General features: G+C 38.0%; 1 protein-coding gene across 5 annotated transcripts in view; it reads right to left on the bottom strand.

Moving 5' to 3' along the window:
• Positions 1-17,897, bottom strand: part of GABRA2 (gamma-aminobutyric acid type A receptor subunit alpha2) — a 121,618-nt gene that overhangs the window by 12,645 nt on the left and 91,076 nt on the right. For all 5 annotated transcript variants that reach the window (XM_073001214.2, XM_020806385.3, XM_078394707.1 and 2 more), the window contains 2 exons: positions 17,096-17,248; positions 5,853-6,055 (listed from right to left, as the gene is read on the bottom strand). In XM_073001214.2, coding sequence (XP_072857315.1) covers positions 5,853-6,055; positions 17,096-17,248 — 356 coding nt within the window. The remainder of the gene's footprint in view (positions 1-5,852; positions 6,056-17,095; positions 17,249-17,897) is intronic.

Here is a 17,897-nt window from a genome sequence, read left to right as displayed (position 1 = left end):
TGATTAGAAATCATAGATATTATATCTGTATCAGCACACTTTGCATAGACAGTGGGCTAATTCCTCTCACTAGCATTGTGACTTCTCCCCTCCACCTCTACCATACAGTATAAAAAAAACCTTCTTCAACAGGATTCCCAGCACTCTAATATTTTAGAGTACACTATACGAAGGAAGGAAACTTAAGTCTCTTCCTGCTTCTATTGGTGTGAGCCACTTACACCAGCAGAAGCTGAAAATTCAACTTGTTATTTTTATCAAATCAAAAGTTTAGCAGTATATTTTAATGCTTCAAAAACCAACAAAGCCTGTTTTGAACATAAGCAAGAGTGGCTTGAAAGAAGTACCCCACACCCTGTGGGAAGAGCTATATTTATCAAATATTCCTCAGGTCTTAAGAACAACAAGGTACACCAGTGGCGAGAAATCTTTTTCTGCCTAGGGCAGTGTCTCCTTTGTAATACCTAGCAGACACATACCAGTTTGGACCAATGGAAACCAAAATAGGCAAACCTGCCCCTTTCTATGTTTTTGTCTCACCCACTTACTAGGCTATTGAAAAAGTAACATAATGTTCTTGCAGAGGTCTTTTGAAACAAGATAAGGGTCATTTGTTGCTCTAGGGTTCCATGTTATTCATCCTGTGTTGTATAAACTACCTTTAATTCTACTATTGTGTGTTATGTAATGAAAAGATAAACCACTACAGAAAGATCTGTGGCAAAATCTTAGGAAGCCGAGCAAATACCTAAACGATGGAAAGCCCCCTCCCCAAAAAACAAAATTTTCAATTTCTAAATTTATGTAAATTTTAACTACTAGGTAAAATAGGAACAGTTTTTAATCCTACCATGATGAACATGTAGTGGTCACAACTCCACTGTTTAAATTAATGTCATCCAGCCTAATGTATTCAGAGCATACATATCTAAAGAAGCTACAAATTCTAGCAAAGTCTAAAGTTCAAATCTACACTTGGCTGTGATGTTAACTGAATGACTTGAGACATTCCTTCTTTTCACCTACAGTAGCATACCTCAAGAGATTTTTGTGAGGATAAAATGGGTGCATTTTATAAATAACCCAATAAGGCCCTATGTGTTCTATCCTAAGCACACTCGTCTGGTGAAAATAAGAATACAAACAGAAGTTTCAAATGTGATTGCACAGAGGAGTATGTTCCACAGGTTATATTTCATGGCCTTGCTTTGCCTAAAAATCAAAAAGAATATTTGGCTCAGTGGAAAGTCACTGATGTTATTAAGTGGTTCAAGGCAGAGATATAAGTCCTTACTTCTCTCAACTTTACAGGTGAGGATAAGGAACTGCAAAATTGTTCTCCTCTTCCTGCAAAAGGAAAATATTTATATTTTCTCATGGTATTGACTCATGAATGTTATGTAAACTGTGTATTTTGTGCAAACTACACATCTTTCACAAAATATGTATTATGCACTATTTGTGCAAATTACCTAAAATGTCAATTGCTGCCGCCTCCTTTTGTGAGCTTTTCAGAATCAGAAGCATTGGGCAGATTGTTTCTGGTCTTTTAAAACAATCACCCAGTTCTTTTGTACTTGTGCGCATGCTATCTCTCTTCTGAGAGAGAAAGAGTGCAGGAGCATTTTGCTTTATATAGAGAAAGGGCACTAGGTTATGCAGTCTACTACAGAGACATTGTAGAGAAATTGCAGAAATCTTAACAAAAGGAAGCACTTCCTGTCTCATTTTCACTCTGGCAGTGAAGAATTTTGTAGTGTTGAGACAGCTCAAGCTGGCAAGAATGAAGAATTTAATGAGCAGTTTTCACATCCCTAGGCCAGGAGATGTGCCTTAATTAGTGAAAAGGGAGAAATTGGAAGAATGGAAGCTCCAGCCAACGTGGTTCCTAGCTCTGATGATTTAGGAATTATAAATATTCCATGTACAGAAGTGAACCCTGGACATATGGAGGTGATTGCTAAAATTTAATATATGCACATAAACAACCTTGATTGGCCTGTATATGCAGTCTTACATGGAAAGTTTTACCTCTTATCTTCAAGCTTGCAAAGAAATTCTGGATATTATTTATAGCTTCACTTTTCTGCATAGATTGTTTTCCTCCTCACCCCAACTCCAATTTTGCTTGGTTCACTTTATGGAAGGATATCAGTTTAAGCCTTTACATCATGCCAGTACAGAGGTTTGGGGGCTGTATTCCTGGACTTGGAAGGTTGAAGCTACAACTGCTGCTGCAATTCTCACCAATTTTCTTCCTTTTTTTTAACTGAAAAAGGCTCTTAGTGCCTTCTAGTATATTGTTACACGACATCAAGTTGTCTCTGACTTATGGCAATCCTACAGCCTCCATAATATCCTGTCCTCAACAACTGTGCTCAGCTCTTATAAACTCAAGGCTGTGGTTCCCTTATGGAGCCAAATCATCTCATATTAGGTCTTTTTCTTTTCCTGCTGTCTTCAACCTTTCCCGGCATTATTGTCTTTTTAATAATAATAATAATAATAATAATAATAATAATAATAATAATAATAATAATAATAATAATAATAATAATAATAATAATAATAATAATAATAATAATAATTTATTGTCATTGTAAGTATATACACATACAACGAAATTCACAGACACCCAGAGACCAGACACATGCACACACATAAAATTCCCAAACACTCCCCACCCACTAAAAGTCCCCCACTAAAATACAAACATCTACACCGCAGGCCAAGTAACACAGTCCAACTAATTATTCACTACTAGCGGTCTTTAAGCTCATTATTAATTGCAATTATAGCTCTGGGATAAAAACTATTGAGAAAACGTGTGGTCCGAGTCTTAATTGTTCTGTATCTTCTGCCAGATGGTAACAGTTGAAAAAAGTTATAAGCAGGATGGGAAGAGTCTCTCAGGATGCTATGTGATTTCCTTAGACAGCGGGATGTGAAGATGTTATCCAGGGTTGGTAGCTGGAGCCCGATGATATTCTGGGCAATTTTAATGGTTCTCTGTAGAGCTTTTTTTTCAGTAAGTCTTGTCTTCTCATTATGTGCCAACAGAAAGGCAGCCTCAGCATCCTCATTTTTGCTTCCAGAGAAAAGTTCAGGCTTGATTTGATCTAAGGCTCACTTGTTCATAAAGGGGACGTGGTGGCGCTGCAGGTTAAACCACAGAAGCCTCTGTGCTGCAGGGTCAGAAGACCAAGCAGTCGTAAGATAAATCCACGGGACGGAGTGACCTCTCGTTGCTTGTCCCAGCTCCTGCCAACCTAGCAGTTCAAAAGCATGTAAATGCGAGTAGATAAATAAGTACCACCACGGTGGGAAGGTAAACGGCATTCCGTGTCTAGTCACGCTGGCCACGTGACCACAAAAACTGTCTTCGGACAAACGTTGGCTCTATGGCTTGGAAACGGGGATGAGTACCGTACCCTAGAGTCGGACATGACTGGACTAAATGTCAAGGGGAACCTTTACCTTTTACCTCACTTTTTCATCTTTACGGCAGTCCAGGATATATACAAAGTTCTCACTGAGTACCAAATTTCAAATGGCTCTTTTTGTTTCCCTGTCATCTTCCATCACTGTACAGCTTCCAACATCCATAAATAGTAACTAAAAATACAAATGTGTTGATCATCTTAGCCTTAGTCTTCAGTGACACATTTTTACACTTGATGATCCTTTCTAGTTCATTCATACTTCAAGTCTCAGTTGTCTTCTGATTTCTTGGCTGAAGGCTCCATTTGATTTGATGACTGAACCAAGTTATACAAAGCCTTTAACAATTTCAATTTTGTTCAGTTTCAACAATAAAGACTAAACAGACAGGGAGATAAAATGTACCCTTGTCTGACACATTTGCCTATGAGAAACAATTTATCCTTCCATATTTTGTCCTTATAATAGATACTTGTCCAAAATAAGGTTACTCAATACTAGGTCAATCAAGTGTTGAGGCATATGACTTTGCTGCAGTCTATTAAGCATAGACTGATCTTCTGAAATTTCTTGGTGTGTTCTAGTAGCCAGCATATATTTGCACTATCCTCTCTGGTGCATCTTCCTTTTAGGAATCCAATTGAACATCAAGCATTTCTTACTCCATATAAAGTAAAAGTTTTGTTAGTAGCCCAATTTGTATTATTATTTTAAACTGGGGACATGGGACACTTTTTAAAAAAATGCCGTAATTACTACCACATCCCTTACAAGGCACAAAGGGGCTTTCGTGTAACAAAAATGTAACAAAAAGTCTTTCTAATAACAGGAGGTGAACTGAGAAAATGTAAACAAAATCACAAGCTATCACTATGAATAATTCAAGTATTATAAGTGGGCCTAAATTTCCATATTGCTGAAACAGCTTATATCAGTGTTACTGCAGTCACCAGGATTCACACTTGACAAGTCTTGGAAGATAAGAAAATGCTACTTTAATTTCTTTCCAAGTAACAGTTTGAATCATCTGGACTCTTTTCTATGTTATAGTCTTTTCTAAGTGGGCCACATCAGATCCCATCTATGTGATCAAGAGAACTGCATGTTGCAGCGCTTGCTGGACTGCAAGACTGCCACTTCAAACAAAGAATTCAGGTTTAGCCTTCCATCTGACAAACTATTTTTCTATGTACATGGAGCTTGAAGTATGAGTGGTCTCGCATGTATAAAATCTGCAATCTGAAGTAAGATATTGTTCAGTAAGAATTGTTAACATGAGATTAAATGAGGTGTAAGCAGAACAATTGAGACTACCATTGGGACATGCAAAGTTGAACAGTACAATTTTACCCATTTTGCTGGAAGAAGGGAGATTCAGGGTTATTTGTCAATCCAACAATGTAATCCAATGTTAGTATCTAGTCTTCTAGTGACCAGGGTGTTTCTACCCGCACCTTTCTGGCCTCTGTTAGGAGCTTCTACATTTTGGATGCAGGTACAATCTCTGTGTTTGGGTTGTTTCCAGTGTGAGTAACTGGAAATGAGCCAAAAGTGAGCCTTCTGCTGTTGATTTGCCAGTATCATGAAATGGCTTAAAAAGTATATTGTGGTTGTTGTTTAGTCAAGTCATGTCTGACTCTTCATGACCCCATGGACCAGAGCACGCCAGGCCCTCCTGTCTTCCACTACCACCCGGAGTTTGGTCCATAAATACATTAGGGAAGTGCAAATGCACTGCATTGCTTTTTTTAAAAAAAAGACAAACAGAAAACGTCCTCCCAGAAGCAGGCTATTCTTGAATGAAATATAGTTTGCACCCACTTTATAATTTCACAGAGCTTTATTGTATTTTTCAAATGTGTGCAAGTTGTCAAATACTAATTTTCTTCGCAGTCATTTTACCATTTAGATATTGAAATTTGAATTGGATTAACTGCTAAAAAAATTGAAAGGAAAAACATTCTCACACATCCCTAAACATGAGATTGAAATATGAGATGTTGAGTGTGACTAAGTCTGATTAAAATTCTTTATAGGGAAGTATCTTTGTCTTCAATCATTTTGTCCCACAGAACTGCTGAAGAAATGAAATGCTGCTGAAGCTTGTTTTGGAAATTTAACAGACAGAGATGGGCTATTGTTTAATTTACAGATAGCCTTGGGACAATATTTCATTTTTTCATCTCAAACAGATGGAGAAAGACACCATATGTACAATTTAATTTCTGGTGGTGTATGTGCTCAAACTGTCAGCTTCTCTTCCTCTCCACTCTTGTTTTAATCTACTCTGTCTTTATATTGGTTTAGGACTTCAATTATTTTTCAATCAGAGAAATGTATCAACAGTAGATGTTGCTAAATGGATTTCAAGGAACTGGAATGACTTTTAAACATGTTCTTTTCTTTCTCACCTTATCATTGACTACACTTTTTCCATCCCATGCCCATCCTCTTTTTGTGAAGTAATTTACAGTGGCAAATTCTATCAAGGCAGAGAATACAAATGCATAACAAACAGCAATAAACCAGTCCATAGCTGTAGCATAGGCAACTTTGGGCAGGGAGTTTCGAGCACTGATGCTTAAAGTTGTCATTGTTAGTACAGTTGTCACTCCTGCAGAAAAAATGAAGGAAGAAAAGGGAATTGTTGGTCAGAGCAATTCAGAACATCTAGAAAAAAAGAAGTTCAGTAATAACAATACTAGTATACTCGAGGAATTTGGTCCAGAATTCAGAAAAAGTGACAAAAAACACAACAGAAATTACTACTAATACTAAGAAACCACACAAGGCTTATCCTTTCTGTCTGAAATTAGATATGAACACAATGACTGAAATCCTGTTGAATCACCACAAACGTTGCACTAGAATAGACCCAATGAACCAGTGGGGACATAGTGAGTCAACTCCGCTATCAGTTCAGTTGAACCAAAGTTGCCTAGTCAAGTTGCAACAGTATGCTAAGCAACAGGATTTCAGCCATAATTTCTAAAGGTAGCTGAATTGTTACAGACTACTACCAACTAATTAGCTAATAATTTATATTTTTTTCGCTTTTCCATTATAACCTGTAAAACAGGCAAAGTTAAAATTTGTGGATCTCTCCTGAAGAAAAATCTCCAGGCAGGTACAGAGAGAGGAATTCTATTCCCATTTTAAAGCTTTTAAATTAGTTTTTGAGGGAACTGAGGGGAAAATGCACAAATCGGCCACTTGTTACTTTTCAGTCATTGATTGAGATGTCTGGAGCTATACCTGTATACATATTTTAAAAATGTTCAAATTGCTAATGTGCTTTTGAGGCCTGGCTTACACATGGATCAGAATAAGTTACTACAATGAATTCATGGAGTCTGGACATGAGTATGTAAATAGTAGAGTCATGTACATTTGGTCTGGAGTTTTTAGATGACTATGAAATTAAAGAAACAGTTAAAAACAGAAATTTTCAGAAGGGTAAGGATTCAGATTCAGTTTACTTTGGAGAAGTCGCATTCTGATTCAGATATCTTCCTCAAGTCTGGATGAGGAATGTGTTCAAATCCAAAGCCTACCCATAGTGCTAATATAACAGATTCAGAGGTGGTGGAAGTGAGTTAATTTGAGCCATAATTATATAGCCTCATTCATTGCTCCTCTTGGCACAGTGGCTTGTAAGATCGGATCAGTGGTTATACACTGATACCCAGTTTTGTTAAACAGATACTCACAATGTTGCCTAGGAACCTTTACACATATTGTTCTTTTTCTTTAGGTTTTCAGCCCCCCTAATGATTCATTGCGGATATGTCCAGGTAGGTAGGCTAGTAATATGTGTGCATGTGTGTAAATTTTATTTTATAAATTCTTTTTTTCATTTTTATTAAAAAAAACTATAACAATTTTAACATATTAAGTGGAACATATTCAGTAACAAACAAGAAAAATGGTAATACAAAGATCAACTATAAAATATTTAGTAACTAGATAAACAATAAAATGGCATAGAGTAACATGAACATTTTGTCCACTAGAGATGTTTGTGAGAATATGGCCGTATTTGTAAGGTTACAGATCTAATTTTGTTTTTATTCAGTTTGTAAAGCTGTGGTAAATATTTCTTCTTCAACCAATATAAATAAACCCTTTTAATTCATGTTGGTTCAAGGTTCTTTCTATTCAAATTGTTTGGCTATATGCACTGACTACCTAATGGCCAGACACTGACTACCCTTCAGCAGCAGCAAACCAATTTGTTCATCTTTAGGCCAAGAGACAGACATCATGATCTGATTCATTCTTGAAAATAAAATTAAAAAGCACAAAAAAATGTTTTTGTTCACAGTGAAAAAGTGAAATTCATTGTTGGTCATGGTTTCAGAAAGAATGTTCACATTCACTGTTGCCTTATTGTTACATGTTCTTTAAAAAGAAGCATCATATAGTTATGTGCATCTTAGTGACCAATCAACCTGTTCTTTTATGCCTCTTCCACACAGTATACAGTAAGTTTGCTTAGTATGAGAAATCTGTTTATTCCAAATACATGCTGAAAACAACCAAATAGGTGATTATACACATAGACATTACCGAATGGTCAGTATAGAAACCAAACAGACTATATAACACTCTGGATGAATGTAAAGAGCACATAAAGAACAGATTTACTCTACAAAACACAATTTACTAAGAACAAGAAGAACTGTGAAGCAAAACCAGCAATATTATCAGAAAAGAAAGCAAAAAGACAATTACTATAGTAAAAAGAAAATAAAAACCTAGATGGATGACAGAAGAAATACTTAAAATGGCAAAGGACTGACAAAAAACAAAAGTAAAAGACAGAAGTAGAGTCAGAACCCTGAATGCAGTTTTTCAGTGACTGTCACGTACGGTCAAAGAGAACTATTGCAATGGCCAATGCAAAGAAATAGAAGAGAGTAACAAAAGAAGAAAAACAAGAGCTCTCTTCCAGATGATCCAAGAAATCAATGGGAAATTTAAGTCTAGATTAGAAATGCTGAAAGACCAAAAGAGAAGCAGACTACTTGACCAGGATAAAATAAAGAGCATGAGGAAGCAATTTACTGAAGAATTGCACAAAAGAGATAAAAGGATGAAAGACTCTTTTGAACACGAATTCTGTTATGAGCAACTGGCAATTTTAGAAAGTGAAGTGAAAACTGTTCTGAAAACATTGGGAAGAAATAAATTAGTGGGATAGATGGAATACCGATAGATGTGTTTCAAAAGTACACAGATAGAACTTGTCAAAAGAATATGTCAACAAACATGGAAAACAAGACAATGTTTCACAGACTGGAAACAGTCAATATACATACTAATCCTAAAGAAAGGAGATGCCAAGAAGTTTAATAACTATAGGACCATTGCTTTAATTTCCTATGCTAGCAAAGTGATACTCAGGGTGTTGCAACAAAGGCTTTAATCTTATATAGAGGAAGAAATTTCATGTTCAGGCTAGATTCCAAAAAGGAAGAGGCACTCAAGATCACACTGTACATAACCACTGGTTACAGGAGCTCACACAAGAATTTTAGAAGATAAATGTATGTACTATAGACTAAAGACATAAATGTATGTACTATAGACATAAAGTATGTACTATAGACTGTGTAGATCATAAGAAACTATGGGTTGTTGTGAAAGAAATGGGTGCGCTTCAGCATCTGGTTGTCCTGAGGTACAACTTGTATTTTGGACAAGAAGCTACCATTAGGACAGAATATGGAGTGACAGGCAAAGGTGTCAGACAAGAATGAATTTTACCCCCTTTTCTGCTCAGTCTGTATGCAGAACATATCATATGGAAGGCCAGGCTAGATTCAGGTGAAGGAGGACTGAGAAACATCAATAATTTAAGATATGCAGATGATACGTACCATCTTGCTAGCAGAAAGCAGTAATGACTTGAAATTACTTTTAGTGAAAATGAAAGAAGAAAGTGTTAAATCAGGATTACAGTTGAACATTAAGAAGACAAAAATCATGACTACAGAAGAATTACATAACTTCATACATGACAATGAAGAAATTGAAACAAAGATTTTGTATACCTTGGTTCAATAATCAATCAAATGAAGACTACAGCAAAAAAATCAGAAGAGGACTGAGACTAGGAAGGGTAGCAATGAAGGAATTAGAAAAGATCATCAACTGTACAGTTGTGTCACTGGAGACCAAGACCAACATTATCCAGATGTGTATTTCCAATCACCCTGTGTGGGTGTGAAATACAGTTACAGTTACTTTCTTAACTGTGACAGTTAAGAAAGCTGACAGGGGAAAATTATTTGTTTGATGTGTGATGCTGGAAGAGAGTTTAGCAGATACCCTGGACCACCAGAAACACAAATAAGTGTCCTAGATAAAATGAAGCCTGAGCTTTTTCTGCAGGCAAAAATAATATAATTGAGGCTATTCTGCTTTGGGCACATCATGAGAAGGCAGGATTCTCTGGAAGAGACAATGATGCTGGGAAAGGTGGAAGACAGTAGGAAAAGAAAACCAAATACAAGAAGAATTGACTACCTAAAGAAAGCCACATGTTTGAGTCCCCAAGAGCTGAACAGGGTTGTTGAGGACAGGACATATTGGACATCGCTCATCCATAGGGTCGCCATACGTCAAAGGCAACTTGACAACTCATAACAACAACTATGAGAAAAGAGAAAGATACTAGAGACATTCTTCATACAATGCACAAACCATAACAGGGAGAAAAAAAAATGCTGGTGTCTTGTTGGATGCTGAAAATGAGAACTCTCACATAATTGGAGAATCCTAAATGGCCTGTCTCAAGACACTTGAAACATTTATACACATTCCTTGTTGGGACTGTATTAACTTCACATAAAGTAGAGGATGAGAGGAAGACATATGTGTTTGACTTTTAGAGCAAAAGGGGAAAAAATGTGTGAGGGAAGCTGAATTCTTCCCATCTCCACACGTTTCTTTTTTCCTTGTTATGTTTGGTGTAAGAGCTTGGTGATTGATAAAATTTCCTGTGTAGCAAACTCCACAGGAAAGAAAAGCCACAGCTGTAGAAATGGAAATTAGTTTATACATAACTAGGAAAAGATCAAGGTTTCAATACAGCCATTTCTAGCAAAGCCATAAACTGAAAATTATCAGTTTTCTGAAAGGTATGGAGAGGTTCATAAAAGAAAGTTATTGATGCCAAGAAGTCTACTCTTCCCCCAATTAAAAAAATAAATTTGCACAGTGGAAGGTCTGTATATCATTCTGTTTCAGTGTCTGAAGTTATAATTCTTCTTCATTCAAAATTTACCTATTCTGATTGAGCTTCATTAGAATAAGCAACTCTATTCATTATTTGCCCTTCCCTAATACAGACAGAAGACTGCAGTCATTTACCTGCAGCTTGCTGCTTGACCTGGCATTGTACAAAAATTAGTGACGCTGAATAAGCAAGCATAATTAGTACAAAAGAAAAACAAAAAACCTCCATACATCTTACACAGCTGGCATTCTTCTAGAAAAACTAAGTTATCAGAAAATCTACACCTTGTGCAAGATGTTTTATCATTCATATATTTCGAACCTCAAAGGACAATTTGAAAAACAGTTGCAAACTGTTACTGGGAAAGGCAGAATGTGTTTGTGAGGTATAAATATCTCAGATTTGTAGAAAGGATAGGCACTGTTCAAAATAAACATACGTTTTATGGCACCTCCGTTTTTCTGTGTTTCATATAGTATATCCATTGTAACCATTGTGGAATTGTAGCTGAATTTCTTTACCCTATTGTTTGATGTACTGTACTTTGAAGAAGTACATGTAAAAATTCATTTCCCATTCATAATTTACCAACAAAACAATCTATTTGCCACAGGCAGTTGTCAGAAGATCCAGAACTACCTGAAAGGGCTTGGAGCCTTGTTAGGCTACACTAGTGTTACTGTCATCAGATCAAACAATTCACTTGGATAATGATGATGATGATTTCAATTTTTTTTATCCCACCTTTCACCTTAAAAAGGACCCAAGGCAGCCTACATCATCCAAAAGACAGTATTTAAAAGCTAAAAACAGTAAGTATACAAATATTTAAAAAGAATTAAACAAATGTTATATTAAAAGGTAAATAAAATCAGTACTAAAACACATTTAAAACAACAAACAATCCATTTAAAACCCCCTCTCAGACCACCAGTCATTAAGGAACAGACTACCTGAAGAAAAAGGTCCTTGCCTCCTGACGGAAGGACAACAAAGATGGGGCCAGCCTGGCTTCCCATGGGAGGGAGTTCCAGAGTCCGGGAGCAGCAACAGAGAAGGCCTTCTTCCATGTCCCCACCAAACACACTTGTGAAGGTGGCAAGATCAAGAGAAAGGCCTCTCCTGGTGATCTTACCATGCACATTAAAGGAGACATGGTCCTTGAAATAGTTTGGGCCCAAACTATTTAGGGCTTTATAGGTTAGAACCAGCATTTTGAATTGTGCCCGGAAACAGATTGGCAGTCAGTGTAGCTGCTCCAACAGGGAAATTATATCTTCCCTCTACCCAGCCCCAGTTAGTAATCTGGCTGCAGAAGTTTGAACACTCTGGAGTTACCAACACTTTCCAAAGGCAGCACCACATAGAGTGTGCTACATTAGTCCAGCCAAGATGTATTTGGGGCATATGTCACTGTAGCCCAGGGGTGTGCAATTAATTTCTATGGGGGGACCACATGAAATATCTGAACTGTGTTCTGGGGCTGAACCAAATGTACTTAAAAATAAAATGAAACAATGATGCTATGATTGTTTTTATTTTAAAATGAAACAGTGGTGTTATGATTGTTTTTATTTTAAATGTGTTAATCTTCACAAATACTAAAGAGTTTTTTTGTGGTATTGGGCCAGACTGGAGTGACAACTGACGGGCCAGACAGGAACAGCTCACAAGCCGTATGTGGCCCAAGGGCTACACTTTGCCCAGGTCTGCTGTAGCCAGATCAGACCTCTCAAGAAATGAGTGAGCACTAGTTTTAACTGTGCAAAGGCATTCCTGGCCATTGACGAAACCTGGGCATCCAGACCCGGAGAACAATCCAGAAGCACTCCCAAGCTGCACGCCTGTACTCTTGACGACTGCTAGCTAGATATGTTAGTAAATATGGTAGGGCCTATTTTGCCACTATAGGTAAGAAGTCAATACGCCAGGGAAAAATTACTTCCCCTTGACTTGAGCAGTTTTTGATATATTGCTATCAAGATCTGAAATGAAAAAACCGGATGGGTGGGGTAACATGGGGTTAGTGCTTACTTTTCTCATTATCTATGTAATCAGTTGCTAAATTTCTTTTGCTTGTTGAAACAATCTGTCATGGTTTTGTTCAGTACATGAGATTTCTTGCCTCCAGTATAAGAGCAAGACAAAGAGTGGGGTTGTTGTTGTTCATGTAGATGATATTTCCACAATTTACAAGAAATGTTTCTGTGCAAAACTAGTTCCTTTGTGAAGCCAAGCCAAGCCAAGCATAGGTGTTAACAAATGGTCCAATCATTTTAAACTTCTATGCAGGAAAAAGAGAGGTTACTTACCTATAATTCTGGTTCTTCAAGTAGTCATCTGTGAATTCACACTAATGGGTTTAATCTGCGCTTGCACAGAGGTCTCCAGAATATTCTAAAGCTTTATGATACATTCGTCAAGGACTGCCCCCCAGTACACGTGGTCTGCCCATCCTGGCAATTACCTCAGTTCCTAAGAAGAGCCAGCCACTGCATCAAGGTGATACAGGAGTGACGGACAGAGGGGAGGACGGGCGGGAAGTATGACTTCACAGATGACCACTTGAAGAACCAGAATTAAAGGTAAGTAACCTCTCTTCTTTGTGGTCTCTGTGAATACACACTAGTGGGTGATTAACAAGCTAACTTGCTGGAGGAGGGACATCACGGAACAACAGAAGAAAGTACAGCTCTCCCAAATGCTGCATCCTATTTGGCTCTCAGATCCAAGCGATAATGAGTGGGAAACGGAGACAGCAATGTACATGTGGCAGCCTTACAAATATCTGGGAGTGGTACTCCACGAAGAAAGGCCGCAGAGGCTCTAGTAGAATGAGCCTTAATAGCAATAGGTAGAGGCTGTTTGGCAAGTTGGTACGCCAGTTTCATAGTTGCAATGAGCCAACAGGATACAGTTTTGAGATGAAATACGAGAACCTCTGTGAGGGAGGTGCGGTGTTACAAAAAGGCATTTTGATCTGCGGAAGGAAGAAGTCTGTGAGATATAGCAAGTGTGTGTCTAACATCCAACGTGTGTAAAGACCACTCAAGGTCAGTTGTAGGTGACAGAAAAAAGCTAGGTAAAACAATAGGTTGGGAGAGGTGGAAATCTGACACAACCTTTGGTAGAAAGGAGACATCAGGGAAAGGGGTGACCTTGTCTGGGTGAAATTGAAGAAATGGAGGATCGACCCAGAAGGCAGCATCTCCAAGGAGTGGAAGTAATGGCAACCAAGAAGAGTGTCTTAAGGGAAAGGAGGTGCTCTGAGATGGGAGCAAGTGGCTCAAATGGAGCACAGGTAAGCCAGTGAAGAACAACAGGTAGAGACCATTGTGGGGATGGTGCAGGTGCAGAAGAAAGCATATTGGAGACACCCCAAATGAACCGTTTTAATGTGGGATGACAAAAAAGCATAGCAGCATCGGAATCTTGAGGTTGATGAGCTATTATAGCAGACAGGTAAACCTCGAGAGTAGAAAGGGAGAGTTGCTTGTGAAAGAGATGGGAGAGAAACTGAAGGACAGCTTCCAGGGTTGTAGGATTGGTTGGAAGACAATGCTGAACAGCAAAGGTGGTGAAATATGGACTCGTCTAGAGTCCATTCATGCATGTGGGTATGTAGTTTGCTGAGAGTATCCGCTACAAGAATTTCTTGAGTAGCAATATGTACTGCTACAGGAAAAATGTGGCATTCTAGACACCATTCCCAGAATTGGACAGTGAGATACAGCAGTGGAAGGGAATGGGTGCCTCCTTGTTTGTTTATGTAAAACAACAAGGTGGTATTGTCGGTTGTGACTTGTACAGCATTGCCAAGAATGATGGGTTTGAAGGCTTGGAAGGCCTTGAAAATGGCTAAGAGCTTGATATTGTTTATATGAAAAGCTTGCCCAGTGTGGGCCCAGGTAACATGAATATGCAGGCCGTTGCAATGTGCCCCCCCCCCCATCCAGTAGGGCTTGAATTGGTGGTGATCTGAACCGATAGTTGGAGAGGAGCAAAGGACTGTCCGATGAACAGGTTGGATGGAGTGTCCCACTAGAGGAGCTGAGAAGAGAGCTCAGGGATGACGTGGAGACGCTTGGAAGATGGGTCTGTCATAGGATTGAAGAGGGACAGATACCATGATTGTAGGGAGCGCATCTTTAGCCTGGAGTGCTAAATGGTCGATGTGGTGGAGGCCATAAGGCCTAGGAGATGTTGAGCCGAGTGTCTTGAATCTAGTCTATGTAGTATATCTGCATTTTACAAGATTTCCTAAAAGGAAGTGTTAGCATTTAATTAACACAACATTTTCTTTTGTAATTTGGAATGCACAGATATATGGACAACTCAATTTAGAGGAGGAGGAGGAGGAGATTAGAATCTTGAACTTGGCAATTGTGTGCCAGCTTTATGCTTAGTCCCTTTAGGCATAATCAGAAGCTTTCCAAATGCACCTTCTATGAAGAATATATTCAAAATCTATCCAATTACCAGCCCTGAAGCTTTCTATATAAGCTGATCAAAAGCAAGGCGAAGACAATAAAGCATTCCATCATAGTTCATCAAGAACACATTAGGTCAACTGCATTTAGTAGATGTCATAGATGAAAGGAACTGAAGAGCTTGATTATTAAAACTGCCTCATTGCCCTAAGTCCTTACATGTAACCTACTGTTTAAAAGTATCTTATGTGAGCAGAGTGAAATACAGCAGATTTCCAACAAGAAATATTAAACATCTCTATTCAAAAAATGGATGCTGCTGCTACTTCTCTCCCCCCACCTCACCTTCAAGATGTGTCTCCACATAAACATAAAGTTCACTCAGGGGCATAATGTAGAAGAAAGGTAAAAAAAAAACTTTTCATGGAAGAAAAAAAATGATGAAATGATTCATAACCTGAAAGCACCTTTGAGTTTGAATGCTCCCCATACAACTACTCCCTTTGTAACAGTGCTAGGACCTATCACTGACCTCAGTGCTAGCATTGGAAAAATTGCTAGTGTGAGATTATTTCTCATGAAAGCCACCTGAGGATTTGCAAGAGTTCAAAATAAGCAAGCAGAATTTATTATGAGAGTCTAAAACCCCAGAATTGCCATAAAGATTTCGCCTGAAGCAAAACCTGGTGAGGATTGTGATTAGACACAACATTGGCGGAATTTCACAAAAATCCTGGGGAGTGTTTATAAGGCTAAAGAAATTTCTCAGGGACGTTTTACACATCCTTGATATAGGAAAACACAGTAGGAGAATATAGTGTTTGCAGGATTTTTAAAATGTTTATTGTGGAGTATTTCACCTGAAAAAGAGCAAGCAAGCAATTAAATTTATGAAAGAACATATGTAATATTGAGGCACTTACAGTTAAAAGAAAACGCAAGCTTGTATAGACCCTGGAAATGTAGAAAATATGTAGTGCATGACTTGCTCCATAAGGGATAAACTCTCCCCAAATCAGAACTGTGCTTGGAAGATGTTTTCAAGTGCTTATGCAACTGTCTGTGATGCAAGAAATCATTCCACCTAATGCCTATTAATTTATAGATTGGCACTTTGCTTCCTTTGACATACAACATAAGGATGTTTGCAAATCAGGGGTCTAAAATCCTGCTTGACTAGTTTGTCCAATGCCTTTACAAAAATGTCTCTTTTTAACACCTCCACCACACATGTGCAAATGTGATTTGGGTGCCACCTTGCCAAGTTTTGTCCCCTTGACCCTGAGTTTGAAGAATTAATCAGAAGAACATTATATGAGCAATGTCTTGACCAAATAAGTGGCCCCTGATTTGCATCCTGAATGGGTATAATAGAATTCAAATATCATTTGCTCACCATAATCTATTGCCTTTAAAAATTCAAGCAGAGCAATTTAATTTATGAATTTTGTATGAGCATATGTTTACTCATGAAAGGTCCAGTATACCCAGGGAAATGTCCCTTGTTGGCACCTAGGATCTTGAGGAGCTTTGAAAATGAGATTCATACCAATCTGTGTTCAAAAGCAAACATTTAAATTTGTTTTAGGCACAGTGTTTGGAGAGCTGGTGTCTCTAAATGTACACAGAAAAGAACTAGACATGAGCTATTTTCAGTTGGAACCTTCCTAGCACTGAGGTATATTTATCCTGCCCCCTGCCAATTTCAGCAATATATTGCATCTACATGGTTCTCTTTCATATGTTAATTTATCTCCCCACACCCTGGGGTGCTATAGCTTGTACCTGAAAGTCACATGACAGAGAAATAACAGTAGTTTTTCCCTTGCCTAGCGAATTTCAATTTTAAAAAGTGGGGGGGGGGAGGATTCTTAAAAGAAAATCTAAGAAGATAGTAAATGTGCTGCAGATGGCACCTGGAATACTGAGCTGTCTTCAACATAAGACATAAACAACACCAAGATCTCCATCAAATACATACCAAAAACTGTCCTTGCTGGGACAGATTCTCTGTTTAGCCAGAATGACACCTGGGACAGGATGACTGTCATGATGCAGGGAAGGTAAGTCTGAATCACAAAATAACCAATCTTCCTCTTCAAATGAAAATGAGCTGTCATTACAGTGTATTCACCTAGAAAAAAATGGATTAAATTAATAGTAACAGAAATCATTATAAATGTTTCCATAATAAACTTTTGAAAACATAGCTAACTTAGGGCAAATGACTTATAAAAGCAAGTGATGGAACTTTTAGATACATATGCCATTTCTCCAAGGAGTGCCAGAAATTAAAAAGTCAAAGTACAAATGCCAAGATCCAAATCTCACATGAACATGTGCATGGATTGTTTTTTTCTATTTTTCATACTGATAGCTGGTGTCCATTTTTTAAAAACTGCTTCTGAAGCTTTGTTTAGATTCAGAAGTGTTTACTTTGCAGTATGGTTGGGTAACAAAAGCAGGTGTTAGAGAAACAATAGCAAGATGTCCGTGTTGTAAGCACAACAGTGCAGATCTTTGGATTCTGACTGTGCAAGCACTACAAAAGTGACTGCACGTTTATGAATTTCAAAACTTATTTAGATCACCTATGAAGGTGACACCCTGCTAAATCTCTGCTACTTAGGGCCAGCTCTACTGTTATACAAAGTGAGGCAGCTGCCTGAGGCAAGAGTTGGGGAGTTACATGAAGAAAGCTGCAGTTGTAACCTCCTGTGTTCTCCCTTTTGCCAGAGATGAAAAGCTATGTGTCCAAGGACTCAAAGCTAACCTACTGCTTT

This window comes from Pogona vitticeps, chromosome 5, assembly GCF_051106095.1.
Source record: "Pogona vitticeps strain Pit_001003342236 chromosome 5, PviZW2.1, whole genome shotgun sequence".
In the NCBI taxonomy this organism is placed as follows: Eukaryota; Metazoa; Chordata; class Lepidosauria; order Squamata; family Agamidae; genus Pogona; species Pogona vitticeps.
This window is presented reverse-complemented; position numbering and strand designations above follow the sequence as displayed.